The sequence below is a fragment of the Poromitra crassiceps genome (assembly GCF_964638095.1).
Source record: "Poromitra crassiceps genome assembly, chromosome: 6".
Classification (NCBI taxonomy): Eukaryota; Metazoa; Chordata; class Actinopteri; order Beryciformes; family Melamphaidae; genus Poromitra; species Poromitra crassiceps.
The window spans coordinates 24,967,807-24,984,833 of NC_139627.1; the positions used below are offsets into that span (position 1 = coordinate 24,967,807).

Sequence of the window (17,027 nt, forward strand, 5' to 3'; positions counted from 1 at the left end):
TTTTCCTGTACGCAGACTCATCACCATCAGAGATGAGCCCTGAGGGTGGTGTCTGCGAATTTCATGAGCTTGATGGCTGGAGATGCAGCTGTTGGTGTACAGGGAGAAGAGGTATGGAGAGAGGACGCCACCCTGGCCAGCTTCCCCAGCCTTATGTGTTGTTTCCTGTCCACCAGGAAGTCTGTGGACCATCTGCAGATGGAGCTGAAGTCCACAAACAGGATCCTGGCATAGGTTCCTTAAGTGTCCAGGTGTGTGAGAATGTAGTGAAGGCTGAAGGCCGGGCCATGTTTATTGCATCGTCTACAGACCTGTTTGCTCTGTAGGCGAACTAAAGGGGTCAAGGAGTGGGTCCAAGATGGATTTTAGGTAAGACAGAACAAGGTGCTCGAAGGACTACATGACCACAGAGGTCAAGGCGACAGGTCTGTAGTCTTTTAGTGCCACAGGCTTGCCTATCTATCTGAATGCACAAACAAAAAAGCTGTTAGCCTATATTAAAAGCTTTACCAGATATTCAAAGCTCAATATAAAAATATCAGAGGATGATTGGCAAAATGTGGAGAATGCACCAAACATCCACCAATTCGCGGATATGGAGGGAATTCTCTTAGATAATTTTTTGTTTGTTTGTTTTTTTAATCCTGAACCTAAATAAAAAATTAAGGTGGAAAAAAGCTTTACCATGATATTCATTTAATTATTTATTTTCTTTTTGTCGTTATGAACCTTGGCGTGTTTAAGATTGCGAAATTGTCATATGTGAACTACTTGCTTGTTGATGTATGTATTTTTGCTGCAATAAAGTTGTTAAAAAAAGTCTTTCCTTCTTCAAAATAAAAGTGTGTCAATTGTGCGTCAAGCCACTCACAGTACGCGTTTGGAATCACGTGACCGCATTTGATGTTATGAGACTGCGCAGCGCTGTAGAGCCACTGAGCAACTGACGAGCCGATATAGACGTCAGTGTGTACATTTTAGTTAATTTCTTGTGTTCTATGCAACTCCAGTTTAACATACTTTTGACAAACAGTCGCTTTGTGAAGCCATGCGGCGCAGTAAGGCCGAAGTGGATCGCTACATTTCGTCAGTGCAGAGTTCATCTCCTTCACTCAAAGAGGTAAGCTGAGCCTTGACCGGATAGTTAGCCTGCTGTTAGCATCATGTTAAGACTAACGCTAGCTGTTAGCGGCATGTGTCTGCCAACCGGTCTGAGTGAGGCAGATGACCGTTACATTTAGTTAATATGTGTGACGTTAGCTCGAATCTTGCGCTCTGTGAAAGCTGTTCATGACCCAGGCTGGCTATGCTAACATGCTAGCATTAGCTAACCGCGCCTGCATGATGACACTTCGTCGTGTCCTCCTATGCTGGGGGAAATGCGCGGCATGCTAACGCTAGTTAGCTTAGCCAACTCCCAAAACTAACGTTGGTTTTTGAATTTAAACGTTAGCCCAAAGATGGAAGTGAAACGTTGTTCTACTCTGGGTTGAACTTTTGTCATAGCCTAGTCCTGTGTTAGTGTTTGAGAGAGAGAGCTGCACTGCACACATTCCATTAAACGATCTGGCAGTTTAATATTATGTGTTTTGGCAAACGTTCACACCTGGTAGAATATGACTTTACACGTTTTCTAGAATCATCTTCTTCTCAGAATCTACTGGTACCGTTAAGTTCGGCATCAGTTGCTTCCACCAAGACGCTCTTTATTGCAAATACATTTCAAATTTTAGTATTTCTTCACACTGAGGCCACCACCGTGCTAGAACTATAGCCTATTTAACGAATAGTTTAAAAGAAGACTGGTCTGGGAATGGACCTCAATGCAGAAGTGAAGAGTGGCTTCTATGTAAATTCTTCTATTTGTGATTGTTTTTCTGTATTTCATCGTCTCAGGTGTGACCGCTGCTCTGCATACTTGCACTAAGTCAAATTCCTCGCTTACTGTGGGCTGTGGCTATTAAAGTTAATCTTGAATTAAGGTTTCACAATGTTGTACCAATAATTAAGGCAGCATTAACTTGGCCAGTTAGAACGTTTTGGTGTGCTGTAACATTATTGTTCTCTTCATAGGTGTGTTAACGTTTTGTTAATGTGCACATCAATACACCAGGGCTGTGGGATCATTTGTATCGGTGCTAACATTATCCCTACCCAGTCAGTAAATTGTCTGGTAGAAGCGTTCTCTGGTTAATCACCCTGTACTGTCAATATTCTTTCCACAGAAGCCAATCAAAGGATTTTTATTTGCTAAACTGTACTTTGAAGCAAAGGAGTATGAACTTGCAAAAAGGTAAGTTCAGGAGCTTCCACATCATCAACATTAAAATTTTGCTTCTCAGAACATCATTATAAAAGAGTACTCATCTCATGCACAACATACTTTGTTTCCTGGTCTTTCTAGACATGTATCAGAATATCTCAAAGTCCAGGAGAGGGATCCTAAAGCACACAAATTCCTTGGCCAGCTCTATGAGCGAGACGGGGAAATCAACAAGGCAGTAGGATGTTATAAGGTACAGTAGGATGTTATAAGGTACACTAGGAAGTGATGTGACAACTGAAAGAGATGGAGACGAAAGCCTTTGTACCTGAAAGAGTGCATGGTATGGTGAGGTTGGGTTTTCAAGACATCAAGGTCGGAGAAGATAGGGACATCTCGTCTTAATTAAAGTAAAGTCAAATAAGTATGGGCATGTGCCCTGATGAAGGCCAAGAAGGCTGATTCACGTCACTGTTTTTGTTTACCCCACACTTGTTTTGACTTTGCTTTGACATTACACTCTGACTTCTCCCATCTTACAGGGAGTATGTTGTAGCTGTGCCAAAAGGCTGTCTCTACAGGCAGCTACAATGGCAAATTTCTTTTCTACCTTTTTCTTTATTTTTTGTCTTCCCTTTCCAGCTGAGACAGATTATGTCACACACAGAGATCAATACAAGTCTCTTGTCTTTTGATCACCTGTCTGGAGTTTGACAGCAGTCTTTCTCTTTCTCTCCGTCTCTGTGTGTAGCGGTCGGTGGACTTGAACCCAGCCCAGAGGGATCTGGTGCTGAAGGTGGCAGAGCTGCTGGTCGGTAAGGAGGACAGTGACAGCAGGGCAGACTTCTGGGTGGAGAAAGCTGCCAAGCTGCTGCCTGGAAACCCAGCCGTCTTCAACCTTAAGGTCAGACTGACTCCTTTGGTCGTTAAGACCCCTGTTTTCTCATACATCTTTCTTGACTTTTGCCACAAAACCAAAATGAGATATAGTTTTGGATAAACTTAAATCTGATATTTACACGGGGGCGGGTGATAACTAACAACTTACCTTGTATTTGTAACCAATATTAATACTTCAATTTAGTAGGGCTGTACCAAAAGTTTTTTTGTTTTTTTTACATTCAAAACTTCTATTGATATTTTTGAATGCAGCTTCGAATGTCTGGCTGTCATATTTTATGACGTCATCATGAGAGCGAGAGAAAAGATCCTCAGACAAAATCGTCAATTTGAATAAAGTGATTCATCGCATACATTTTTTTTAAATCAACTTTCTTTAATGAATATACTTAACTCGTCAGTTTCATCAAGATAAATACATGTGGGATGCACACACACTATGTGATACTGCAGAGTGACACCTCTCATTGAGGAACGAAGCACAAGCCACAACCTGAATGCATTTGTAGCAGGTCCATTCACTCAAAGAATGACAACTTGATTAGCTGACAATAAAGAACAGTTTGCCCAATAATACTAACCAATTCTTGGTAATCTTGTGGTGATTTTGACATTTCCCTGCAACACCCCCCCCCCCCCCCAATCATGCAGGAGCGCTTGTTGAGTCGTCAGGGGCAGCAGGGTTGGAACCGGCTGTTTGACCTCCTGCAGGCTGAGCTGGTGGCGCGGCCGGCGGACCCCCATGTGAATGTGAAGCTGGTGCAGCTGTTCTGTCAGGATGGCCGTCTGGACGAGGCTGTCAAACACTGCCTGGCTGCAGAGAGGAGGGGCATGCTGCGCCACAGCCTGGACTGGTACACCGTGCTGCTGCACACCCTGCAGGTCAGCATGCACTGTAGAAGGCAGTAGCGTATACTTTGCTGGGTTTTTGTTCTACGATTAACCTGACCAGTGTCCACCACAGTGTCCAGTTTTGTGTAGCGGTCTACGGATGGGCAAGAGTACTTGACTACTCGTTCATAACGTTAGTATTCGAGTAACGTTTCAGCTGTTCGGGTACTCTCCTTTTTTTCCTCTCTCTTCCTCATGGAAATCCCCAGTGCAAACGAAACAGACATGTTTCTTCATCCAGCAGGCTTGATAAAACTAATTCAAAACGTTGCACTAGTTCATTGCCGTTTCCCAAAACGTTAGCAAGCAATAACTGCAACTATGGAGAAAGTGCTGGCCGGGGAATTTGGCATGGTAATCAGTGGATTTAGGTCACTACGTTACTGTAACAGCGATCATAAAGCAGTATGGATTATACGGATATGGATATATGGATTATTACCGGGCATGTAATTGGAGATATCTTGTTAAGCCTTTGCTTGTTGCACAACACTGCTAGAAGAGCGAACCAGCTGATTAACATAACATTAGTTACTGATCTTAGGCAAACAGCTGCTAAACTGTCAGATTAACGTTACATTATCACTGTTCGCTCTTCACAAAAAGGGCTCCAGGGCAGGCAGTGCTTTTTCGATGCAAAAAATGCTATTTTGTAAACAGCCCCTACGCAGCAGATTCTCCCTGTGCTATCATTAGATAGTAGTACATAGACATATAGGCTATAAAATTAACTGTATACTGTAGCCCAGCGCTGGTTCCGCCATTGTTTCCACCCACCCCCACCCCCGAGTACCCGGTTAGTTGTTCATAATAGAAAGAGAGTACTCGTAATATTTCAGTGTTTCAGTCTGTTGACCTCTGGCTGTGTGGTGTGTTTCAGTCTGTTGACCTCTGGCTGTGTGGTGTGTTTCAGTCTGTTGACCTCTGGCTGTGTGGTGTGTTTCAGTCTGTTGACCTCTGGCTGTGTGGTGTGTTTCAGTCTGTTGACCTCTGGCTGTGTGGTGTGTTTCAGTCTGTTGACCTCTGGCTGTGTGGTGTGTTTCAGTCTGTTGACCTCTGGCTGTGTGGTGTGTTTCAGTCTGTTGACCTCTGGCTGTGTGGTGTGTTTCAGTCTGACACCTGGCTGTGTGGTGTGTTTCAGTCTGTTGACCTCTGGCTGTGTGTGTGGTGTGTTTCAGTCTGTTGACCTCTGGCTGTGTGGTGTGTTTCAGTCTGACACCTGGCTGTGTGGTGTGTTTCAGTCTGTTGACCTCTGACTGTGTGGTGTGTTTCAGTCTGTTGACCTCTGGCTGTGTGGTGTGTTTCAGTCTGTTGACCTCTGGCTGTGTGGTGTGTTTCAGTCTGTTGACATCTGGCTGTGTGGTGTGTTTCAGTCTGTTGACCTCTGGCTGTGTGGTGTGTTTCAGTCTGACACCTGGCTGTGTGGTGTGTTTCAGTCTGTTGACCTCTGGCTGTGTGGTGTGTTTCAGTCTGACACCTGGCTGTGTGGTGTGTTTCAGTCTGTTGACACCTGGCTGTGTGGTGTGTTTCAGTCTGTTGACCTCTGGCTGTGTGGTGTGTTTCAGTCTGTTGACCTCTGGCTGTGTGTGTGGTGTGTTTCAGTCTGTTGACCCCTGGCTGTGTGGTGTGTTTCAGTCTGTTGACACCTGGCTGTGTGGTGTGTTTCAGTCTGTTGACCTCTGGCTGTGTGGTGTGTTTCAGTCTGTTGACCCCTGGCTGTGTGGTGTGTTTCAGGAGTACCTGTCCCAACCCAGCGTCTCCAGCAATGATAAGATGTGTCGGCGTCTACAGAGAGAGCTGCTGCTGGCCCACTGCAGCCTGCTGAGAATCACTCTGTCTGCCAGTGGCCTTGAGCCCAGCCTCAACGCCCTCACAAGGTAGGCTGGTAGGCTGGCTGAGTGGTGCGCTGTCGGGGTTATGTGTAATACTAACAAGCAGGGTGGGAATATCGTCATTTTAGGGTGAAGGCTTTTTGGCCTTTGATGTTACAATGTTTTTTTAGGGCACAAAGGCCATTGTTGTGGCTCTATTGACATTGTGAAGAGCTATTCTTCTGAAATGTGTTTTAAAATGAACCAATTACACATCCATTAAACTGAGACCACTGATGCTTTTAAAGCAACTGACAGTAGCAGGGTGGTAGCAGGGCACTGCTGCCAATGTGGCCATAATAGCTTTTGCACACCAAGTCTGTATTTTCGTCCGAATTTGACGCACTGGGAAAAAAAAGAATACGACCTCATTTGTGTCAATCATCATTGACACACCGAGTCCGACAATTACATCCGTCATTTAAGTTTTCCGACGAGGTTCGATTTTCTGCGTTTTTCACATCGGTCAATAGATTTTTGCGAGCTGGGACGGATTAAAAAACACGCATACAAAAACAATCGGACTGTGTGTGCAAAGACCTTAAGGATCTCAGGGCGTCACTGAGTGGGAGGGGCAACGGCGGCCATGTTTTTCGTGGCTCCTGTGAAATTCCCACCCTGGTAACAAGGCCCCAAATTGAATCTCAAATTCAGATTTCTTTCTTTCTCATGTTTGGATTTTAATCAATGTTGTGATTCCTACTGGCTGCCTATAGTGGTTGGTACGATAGATAGATAGATAGATACTTTATTGATCCTTTGCAGAAAATTACTTTGTTACATGATGCAGCTACATTCAACAGACAAGACAACCAACAGGTCATAGATGACTCATTACTTGATGCCCCTTGAGTGCTGTCAAGCACCGAAAGCATGTTGGTGAACTACAATGACCAGAATTCATTGCACCTATAATGCAGTGCATGGTTTTCTTAATCTTGTGTTTGTGTGTAGTTTTGACCAGGCTATGCAGGCGCTGAGCAGCGTGGCAAGCAGCCAGACAGATGATCTGTGTGAGGTGTTTGTGGAGATGCGAGGTCACCTCTACCTGCACAGCGCCACCTTGCTGTTAAAGATGGCCCAGGATCGCCAACAGACCTGGAGGGCCATCATTGACCTGGCTGCACTCTGTTACCTGCTGGCATACCAGGTACCTGCACACCAGCTAACACCAGCATAACCAGTACCTGTTCAATCCCACCATGACATTTAGACCTGATGAATTCATTTTATAAACTAGAGGGCACTCGGCCAACCTTTCTACAAGGTTTTGGGGTGTTACGTGAATCCGTTTGCAAATCAGGGGCCTTTTTGTGATTGGCCACGCCCATTACCATCCCCCCTTTTAGCTAGTGGGCGTGGAAAGTTAATCACTTCTGAGTTGGCCCATGACCTGTCTTTCTACAAAGTCATTTTATAACTTTCTGAGATGTCCTGCTGACAAAAAAAGAGCAACAGGCATAAAATGTACCTCCAACAAGGAGGGAATTAGTGCCATGATGACTTTATTTGAAGGTGATCTCAGCTGCCTGCCTCCCTAGTGGGACAGCTGACTTCATCTCTTCTATGGACAGTAGTGACATGAAGAAACATAGCTTGGAACATAATACAGCCCTCAGGATTTCACAGAGCAGATTTGATTGATAGAAAAGTGTGAGGTAGTTTTTGCAGGTGTCATCTATCTTTGTCTTCTGTCATTTTTTTGTCCTCAGCTCTTCTTGATTAAAAGATGTAGCGATTATTTCAGCTACATACTTTTATACTTTTTGCTAGTATCATGTAGAAAAAGTTATATCGTGGAAATTGAGTTTGAGATAAAATTGATGAGTAACAATATCATTCTAGGAATAAAAAACGGAATCAGGAGAGACATTTAAGATCATTCAACTTTACAGCTTTTTAAATTGTCAAGGTACAATTGTTTTGTCCTTCCACCAGGTCCCCAGACCAAAGGCTAAGGTGACCAAAGGAGACCAGTCGGCCCCCGCGCTGTTGGAGCTGCTGGCCAGCGACCGGCAGAGCCAGGCCGGCCACATGCTGCTCAACCTCAACACAGACGCGCCCACCTTCATCAGAGAGGTCAGCACTGTCACACGCACACCTTCATCAGAGAGGTCAGCACTAGGGGTGGGACAAAATATCGATACTCACGGTATCGCGATATTTCCACTTGCGATACGTTATCGATACACTGGCACCAAGTATCGATATGTTTATTTAAAAATTTTTTTTTTTTTTTTTTTTTTTTAATAAACAGGCTAAAATATTATGCTGTGTGTGGTAGTTCAAACATAGTTTCAAGTTGACGTTTATTTATGTTTGTAGTTGAAACAAAAACATAAATACTGTAGGCTACATGAATGGAAATGTTTGATCATTAATATCTACTTTTAGAAATTATATAGGTAGGTAGGTTATATAGGTTTTCTTGTTTTAATAATAATAATAAAAAGACTTAATGTGTAACTTTTCCTCCGTGGTATCGAAAATGGTATGAGTGAGTGAGTGAGTGAACTCTGAGAGAGTTCATGTCAATTCTGCTAATAAATACATAATACCTGCTTCTTGCCTTTTAGGGGTATTTTTTTCTCTTCAGTTACACAGGTATCGTGATGTATCGTCTTCCAATATATCGATTATCGCAGTATCGCTGTATCGTGATAATATCGTTATCGAGGGCCAAGTATCGTGACGATATCGTATCGTGAGCTACTCAGCGATTCCCACCCCTAGTCAGCACTGTCACACTTACACCTTCATCAGAGAGGTCAGCACTGTCACACGCACACCTTCATCAGAGAGGTCAGCACTGCCACACGCACACCTTCATCAGAGAGGTCAGCACTGCCACAGGCACACCTTCATCAGAGAGGTCAGCACTGCCACACGCACACCTTCATCAGAGAGGTCAGCACTGCCACGCGCACACCTTCATCAGAGAGGTCAGCACTGCCACACGCACACCTTCATCAGAGAGGTCAGCACTGCCACGCGCACACCTTCATCAGAGAGGTCAGCACTGCCACGCGCACACCTTCATCAGAGAGGTCAGCACTGTCACATGCACACCTTCATCAGAGAGGTCAGCACTGTCACACGCACACCTTCATCAGAGAGGTCAGCACTGCCACACGCACACCTTCATCAGAGAGGTCAGCACTGCCACACGCACACCTTCATCAGAGAGGTCAGCACTGCCACACGCACACCTTCATGAGAGAGGTCAGCACTGCCACACACACACCTTCATGAGAGGTCAGCACTGCCACACGCACACCTTCATCAGAGAGGTCAGCACTGCACACGCACACCTTCATCAGAGAGGTCAGCACTGCCACACGCACACCTTCATCAGAGAGGTCAGCACTGCCACACGCACACCTTCATCAGAGAGGTCAGCACTGCCACACGCACACCTTCATCAGAGAGGTCAGCACTGCCACACGCACACCTTCATCAGAGAGGTCAACACTGCCACACGCACACCTTCATCAGAGAGGTCAGCACTGCCACACGCACACCTTCATCAGAGAGGTCAGCACTGTCACACGCACACCTTCATCAGAGAGGTCAGCACTGCCACACGCACACCTTCATCAGAGAGGTCAGCACTGCCACACGCACACCTTCATCAGAGAGGTCAGCACTGCCACACGCACACCTTCATCAGAGAGGTCAACACTGTCACACGCACACCTTCATCAGAGAGGTCAGCACTGCCACACGCACACCTTCATTAGAGAGGTCAGCACTGCCACACGCACACCTTCATCAGAGAGGTCAGCACTGCCACACGCACACCTTCATCAGAGAGGTCAGCACTGCCACACGCACACCTTCACGAGAGAGGTCAGCACTGTCACACGCACACCTTCATGAGAGAGGTCAGCACTGTCACACGCACACCTTCATGAGAGAGGTCAGCACTGCCACACGCACACCTTCATCAGAGAGGTCAGCACTGCCACACGCACACCTTCACGAGCGAGGTCAGCACTGTCACACGCACACCTTCATGAGAGAGGTCAGCACTGCTCGTGTCAGTGAGAGAAATCACTCTGTTTGGCCGGTCAGCTGGTAGCGAAGCAATGCAGGAGAAAAGAGGTGCACAAAATGCTCTGCTCATTTTCCAACTTCATCTCATCCGATAATATCAATACATGGATATTTTCACCATGCCGTGCCTTCGGGTAAGTCCCTTGAGCCTCTCGCTGCATGATATCACCCATGTGGGGTTTCTGCTTATTTTTCCGCCTTTCACCCTCCCCTGATTTCCCACCTCCCCTGATTTCCCACCCATTTTCTCCCTAATTGTACTTGACCAATTTCCCCCTGCTGCCCCGGTCGCTGCTCCACCCTCTGCCGATCTGGGGAGAGCCGTAGACTAGCACCATGCTGCTTCCTCAGACACATGCGCAGTGGCCAGCCGCTTCTTTTCACCCGACAGCGGGGAGCTTCACCGGCAGGACGTAGCACGTGGGAGGATCACGCTATTCCCACTAGTTCCCTTTCGCCCCGAACAGGTGCCCCGACCGACCAGGACACATACCCCTAATCCGGCTTCCCACCCGCAGACACAGACAATCATGCCTGTATGGACGCCCGACCAAGCCGGACTACCCGGATGCCATTTTTCAGCCTTTTCAAGCAAAAGACCAGACAAGTGCTAACATAGAGAAGTGCCATTCTTATCCGACATATTCTCGATTAGAAGTAGCTATATTACGAAACCATTTAAGTGAGCAAAATGGTCGGCAGACGCTGCTTTGTTTCATGAATCAGGTCTTACGCAGGTGCAGAACGTACGTGCTAGTTACCCATCGGCTGTCGTGTTTGCGGTGTGTTCAAGTCCAACTTTTTGGCCCCGACACAGAAGATGTGAGGTGACACATCGGTCGGCCTCTAGTTGACGCTAGTCCTTTCAAGTGTTTTCGGTGCGTCTACGCCTACGGCATTACTGTTGTTCTCTACGAGTTGATAGACATTTGCAGATTTGACCCTATAATCAAAATTGCACAAAGTCTTAGGTAGTTTGAGTGGGCCCATTTTCTGAAGTCCAACCATCAATAGCTCCCCCTCCTTATATTCAAAGCTATTCATTCATAGCCTTTAGACCATGGGAAACTGAAACTCTTATTAAAGCCCATGACGAACAATAAAACCTTTTCATGCATACATAATAAATAGTAATCAAAGAAACTGCATCATGTCCATATCAGATATTAGATTTTTAGTAAAAGGTGAACTCATGATACTATATGTCAACAAAGTGGTTAATGGTCTAACCTTAATTTTGTGCGTGTAGGTGGTGGAGACGTTTGGGAACCGCAGTGGTCAGGGCTCTCTGTTTGAACTCCTGTTTGGACCGCGGGCCTCCACTGGAACCTCCTTCATCGCCAATGACGACATCCGCTCCATCAACACACTGGCTCCAGAGCTCTCCCACCTGGCCAAGTCGGACAACGGTATGAAACCAATAATCAGACTGCAGAGTATGACCATTAAGCTGATGACTGCCATTGGTTAGGTCTAGGGATGTCAACGGTTAACCGTTAATCGATTAACCGTCGCTAACGTCGTTGTTCGGTTATTGCTGTCGGTCTATCAGTTAATATTAAAATTTTTTTTTTTTTTTTTTTTTTTTGGTCTATTTACTCAATGAGCTCATGCCCAAACAAGGCGTGTCTATTTAGATGCTGAAATGTTAATGCTTTTTGTGTTACAAATTCTAACACAAAAATAATTTGTGTTGAAATGTTGATGCTTTTTGTTAATGCTTGTTAATGCTTTTTGTGTTAGAAATTCTAACACAAAAAGCATTAACATTTCAGCATCTAAATAGACACGCCTTGTTTGGGCATGAGTTCATTGAGTAAATAGACAAATTTTTTTTTTTTTTTTTTTTTTTTTTTTTTTTTTTTTTTATTAAAAAATTATGAATTAACCGATAGGTTAATCGATTATTAGCGTCGGTTAATCGAAAGTGAAATTAACCGAAAATTGACATCCCTAGTTAGGTCCATGTGTTAAATGGATATTCACATCCTGGTTTTATGCCTTCCAGGGCTCTACCATTAATGCCGTTAATATTGACATTAGGACGTCAACATGGACAATATTGATCAAGTACCAAAAAAATTAAAATAAATACCCTGTTAAAAATATCCCCTCAACATTTTGAAAAGTGCTTTATAAATGGTAATTATTACTATGCATTTATTAGAGGTCTAAATGTTCTAAATACCAGATGTTTTTCTTTGTGTTATGTCATGGCTGTATTTTTCAGCAGTTGAGTGTTACACACACACACACGATTTTGGTAGATTAATTCTAATGATTCATTTCTAGACCACATCTGTTTTGCTACAAGATAATGGGAGCTATTAATTCATACTTACGATACTGCAGCATCATACCAGCTTACTCAGTGGCCTCAATCATGAAGCTGGACTCCTGGCACAATAAAAAGATTACTTTAGGCTATATATGAATTAATATGCAGAGCTGACAAGACACATAATAAACTAGGCTACAGAGCAACCAAACCTAGGAAAAGAAAGTTAAAAATCCAGCCTAAAAACACAGAGCTAAAATCACTAATCACTATACTTTAACATAAAGGAATTTTGAAGCAATTATTAACACGTTGAGTGCCAAGGACGAGATATCTCGGCTTACATAATCCAACCGTTGAGTGCCAAGGACGAGATATCTCGGCTTACATAAACATTTATTTTTTTTGACGGTGGGACATCGATCAACCCCTTTTACGTCTCCTACACCAGAATTGGAGGTATTAAATGTGTATAATCTATTTTACCGACCCACTGAGTGTCGACATGTCTCTCCACAGTAGAAAGAGGCGACCCAAAACTGGACGGAAAAGCGCGAGGAAGCCGTTCTCATACTGTAAAATTGATGGCGAAAACGCTTTCACTTTCGCGCTGATGCACAGCGGTGGCAACGGTGGGGGGTTCCAAGAATAGATTGGATGCACACTTTGAAACACGCAGCATAAATATGACCAGAATCGCATCAAAGCTCTCAACCAAAACTCTACGAAACGAGCGAGTCCACCCAGACTTCCTCAAACAGCGGCCGTGCAAACAGGCAGCAGCCAGGCAGCAGCAACTTCGTTGTGACACGCCCGCTGGAGAGCCAGGGAGGCAGGAGGAGAACACACACGGAGGGAGGAGTTGGAAGCAGAGGGGGGTTTCCTGCTGTTATGGAGGAAATTACTGTTCAAAACTATTGTTTAGATGTCTGACTCTTACTGATGCCAAAAATGAATGGTTAAAGTGACTGTTCTATCGAATTTCACAAAAAGCCGTTTATCTCTGAATAATTTTTCTGACGCTGAAACCATGCTGTATTCAACTGCTAATGCTTACATAACTACTAACTCTACAAACTAACTCTTTTAGACAGAGAAAGCACACATTCTATTAGTTCTTTTTAGATGATTGGTGTTCACGAAGTCTTAACAGAAAAGAATCCTCGGCTCTTGTAAAATGAGCCAGAATCCTCAAAAAAAAAACTGGCAGAACCTACCTACAGCATTGAAAAAAGGGCTGGCAGTCAATGTGTTAAGGAGATATTCTTATATATTGTTTTTCTATTTCTTTATTGCATGTAGAGAGACCCACAAGTCAAAAATCTTGTTTTTCCATGCTTCCCCACCCCACTCCCTGTGTGCGCAGCAACACTATTACATGGCTGCATGACAACTGACAGTGTGATGTTATGCTAGGTACCTGCTTTATGCTAGTTACAGTAGGTACCTGCTTTATGCTAGTTACAGTAGGTACCCGTCGCCGCTAAAAACAAAACGGGCTTTTGCAGGCTCCATCCTGCTGCACGGAGGTGACCTGCAGCATGTGAGCTGGCTAGGACTGCAGTGGGACCTGCTGGCCCAGAAGCCAGCCCTGCGTGACTGGCTGAAGCAGCTCTTCCCCAGGCTCACCCTGGAAACATCAAAGCTGGACACCAACGCACCCGAGTCCATCTGCCTGCTGGACATGGAGGTAGGTGGGACCGTCTGGGCTGGGCTGCTGGGTAGATGGGAGATGCAAGTTTAAAAGGAAAACTGCACCCACTGAAGTCAGTCCTAATCGATTATTGTCAGAGATGCACTAATGGTATCTCTGGTGTCGGGATTGGCACAAATGTAGTTCTCAAATATAAAATTTTGCTGGGATTGACAAATGAAGCTGTCCTAAATAATATGCATACTGTAATGACAACGCACTTTTATGCAATTCCCCCCCCCCCCCCAGCAGGTTGAAAATGCTGAAATGGTGCTCTTTGTGATGTTCTTCTGAATGTGATGTTTTTATCTGTTAAACACCTTTGAATGAGCTGTTAGAACAATATAAGCTATACTGTAGCTTCCAGCCTGTCTTAATGTAACCCATTTTCTATTTTTCATATTCATTTATTTGATTGAAAGTTGCTTTACAATGGGCAGTGCATATTTTGCTAACAAATAAATGCACATACACTTATTCTTTAATTAAGCAGTGGTTGGATTGGTACTCGTATCAGTGCATCTACTTAATAAACAACACACTGAGTCACTACTTGGTACTTGCTTCTAAAATCTTGGTATGGTTGCAACTGTGATGTTCAGCCCATATGTAAACCTGTGTTTCTTGTTGCCTCCCTGCAGGTGTTTGTTTGTGGCGTGGTGTTCTGCAGCCACAGTCAGCTTGGGGAGACGGCGCGCCTCAGCAGTGGTCTGCAGCAGCAGCAGCAGCTGTACGAGCCGCGCTGCCTGCCCCTCCCCCTGCTCCGCCTCCTCTCCACAGATAGACAGAGGGATTGGTGGGATGCCGTCTACAGCCTCATCCACAAACGAGCTGCGTGAGTCCAACGGCCGGGGTTCAGATAGAAGATGATGGCACCTCAGTCGTCAAGAACGCCTTCAGGAATCCCATAGCAAAACTAGCATTAGGGTTTGCTGATATCGGCCTTGAATAAAAAATTGGTTGGTCGATATGCTCTTGTCCAACCAAATTCTGATTTGTCGGACAATTGCTGGTGTTACTTTCATGAGAGAAAATCAATTTAATAAGAGAAAAGAGCTCCGGTACGAAAGTAGCACAGACCTTTTGTACAAGCGCACACAGGAGAAAATGGCAAATGTGATGTCAGGTTACCCCATTTAGCATGCTATCCAGGCTGAATGGAGAGCAAAGAAGAAGGGACGTGTTGCCACTTGCCAGCTTAATTCATTCATTATTTTGTGTTCACAATAGGTGGAGACTAGGAAAGAAGAGATTGTGGTATTGTTTTTCTTCTGAGCTGCTACGGTTAACGTTACTTAAGTTGGTAAGGCTCCGGGTGGACTGTTCGCTGTGGCATGGAATACATCTGGCCTCGCTTGAGCTAGCAAAATGAATGACTGTTGCACTCTCCTTCTTTCTGACTCCAAACAACACCACAGTGCTACAATATATTTTCATAACCATCTTACACGCTTTCTGACAGCTGTTACTTTTGTCCCACATGGCCGGAGGTACGAAAAGTAACCGTTTATGTCCATATCATTTTACTCTTAAAGCACATGGGAAGTGCATCTGAAATGAGACGGACATGTTGTTTCTGGTATTTATTTATTACTGTCACATACAGTAAACTGGGAAAAAGTTAAGCGTTACTTTCATACTTCCATAGTTCTATTTTCGGAAATCATATTAATATTGGCAAGTGCACGCTGCTCGGCTCTGAATCTATCATTTCAGTATAAATTATTAGGTTAAAAAATAATTTAATATGCAGCAAATAGGTTTTATGTTTATTTATAATTGATTTAGGCTTAGGAGAATTGTTAGAGGTCTGTGCCGTCTCTTTTATAAGTTACTGGCTCACTGGACATAATAACTTCACTACTCAATGTTAGTCTTGTTTTGTCTGTCTGTCATCTTGTTCTGTGGTATGAGCAGGCCGATACATCGTCCACAGTCAAGTTTTGTGTTGGCAATGGGCATGTGTTTTAAAGTGCAGGATTAAATATTAAATGTTACTCTGTACTTGGTGTATGTCTGTTTGCAGGCCTGGCATGTCTGCCAAACTGCGGATGATTGTGCAGCATGGACTGAATACTCTGAGAGCTGGAGAGAAACATGGTCTCCAACCAGCACTGGCCATCCACTGGGCTCAATATCTTAACCAGACGGTACACACACACACCACACACACAGTTTTCCACAAGCTCAGTGAGCTAACCAAAGAGAAAAAATAGCCAACTGAGTCCAAGGAAATTTTTTATTTTTAACACATTCACTGCCAACAGTTTTTTTTTACTGTAGGTAGCTTCTGCCAAGTTTTTTTTTTGAGGATTCTGGCTCATCTTTCAAGAGCCGAGGATTATTTTCTGCTAGGATTTTGTGAACACAAAATATCTCAAAAGAACTAATAGAATGTGTGCTTTCTCTGTCTAAAAGAGTTAGTTTGTAGAGTTAGTAGTTATGTAGGTATTAGCAGTTGAATACAGCATGGTTTCAGCGTCTGAAAATGAAAGGTGAGAAAAATGCCTTTTTGTGAAATTCGATAGAACAGTCACTTTAACCATTTATTTTTGGCATCAAAGACATCAGACATCTAAACAATTTGTTCTGAACAGTATTTTCCTCCATAACAGCACCCGCACCCCCCTCTCCTTCAAACTCCTCCCTCCGTGGGCGTTCTCCTCCTCCCTCCTTGGCTCTGCAGCGGGTGTGTCACAAGCGAGTTTCTGCTGCCTGTCTGCTGCCTGGCGGCCCCTCGTCGGGCGAGCCTGGATGTGGCTCGCTCGTTTCTTGGGGTTTCGGTTGAGAGCTTTGATGAAGCTTTTGCAATTCTGGGATTTATGCTGCGTGTTTCAAAGTGTGTTACACCCAGTCTATTTTTGGAACCCCCCACCGTTGTGCGCCACCGTTGTGCGCCAGCGCAAAAGCGTTTTTGCCAAACCATTCTACAGTATGGGAATGGTTTCCTCACGCTTTTCCCTGCAGTTTTGACTCGCTTTCTCTAGTGTGGAGAGCACTGTCGCCACTTAGTGGGTCGGTGGAATGGGTTGTACACGTTCGGTGGCTCCCATATTTTTATAGGAGACGTAAAAG

General features: G+C 44.5%; 1 protein-coding gene across 1 annotated transcript in view; it reads left to right on the plus strand.

Annotated features, from left to right (window-relative positions):
• Positions 1 to 1,048: 1,048 nt before the first annotated feature.
• ranbp2 (RAN binding protein 2) overlaps positions 1,049 to 17,027 on the plus strand; it is a gene marked incomplete at its 5' end in the record, with an annotated part of 47,335 nt that continues 31,356 nt past the window's right edge. The window contains 12 exons of the mRNA XM_083639147.1: positions 1,049 to 1,120; positions 2,226 to 2,293; positions 2,405 to 2,516; positions 3,015 to 3,167; positions 3,815 to 4,045; positions 5,789 to 5,931; positions 6,880 to 7,075; positions 7,864 to 8,004; positions 11,231 to 11,390; positions 13,768 to 13,949; positions 14,594 to 14,787; positions 15,979 to 16,102. Of these exons, the coding sequence (XP_083495273.1) occupies positions 1,049 to 1,120; positions 2,226 to 2,293; positions 2,405 to 2,516; positions 3,015 to 3,167; positions 3,815 to 4,045; positions 5,789 to 5,931; positions 6,880 to 7,075; positions 7,864 to 8,004; positions 11,231 to 11,390; positions 13,768 to 13,949; positions 14,594 to 14,787; positions 15,979 to 16,102 (1,776 nt within the window). The remainder of the gene's footprint in view (positions 1,121 to 2,225; positions 2,294 to 2,404; positions 2,517 to 3,014; positions 3,168 to 3,814; positions 4,046 to 5,788; positions 5,932 to 6,879; positions 7,076 to 7,863; positions 8,005 to 11,230; positions 11,391 to 13,767; positions 13,950 to 14,593; positions 14,788 to 15,978; positions 16,103 to 17,027) is intronic.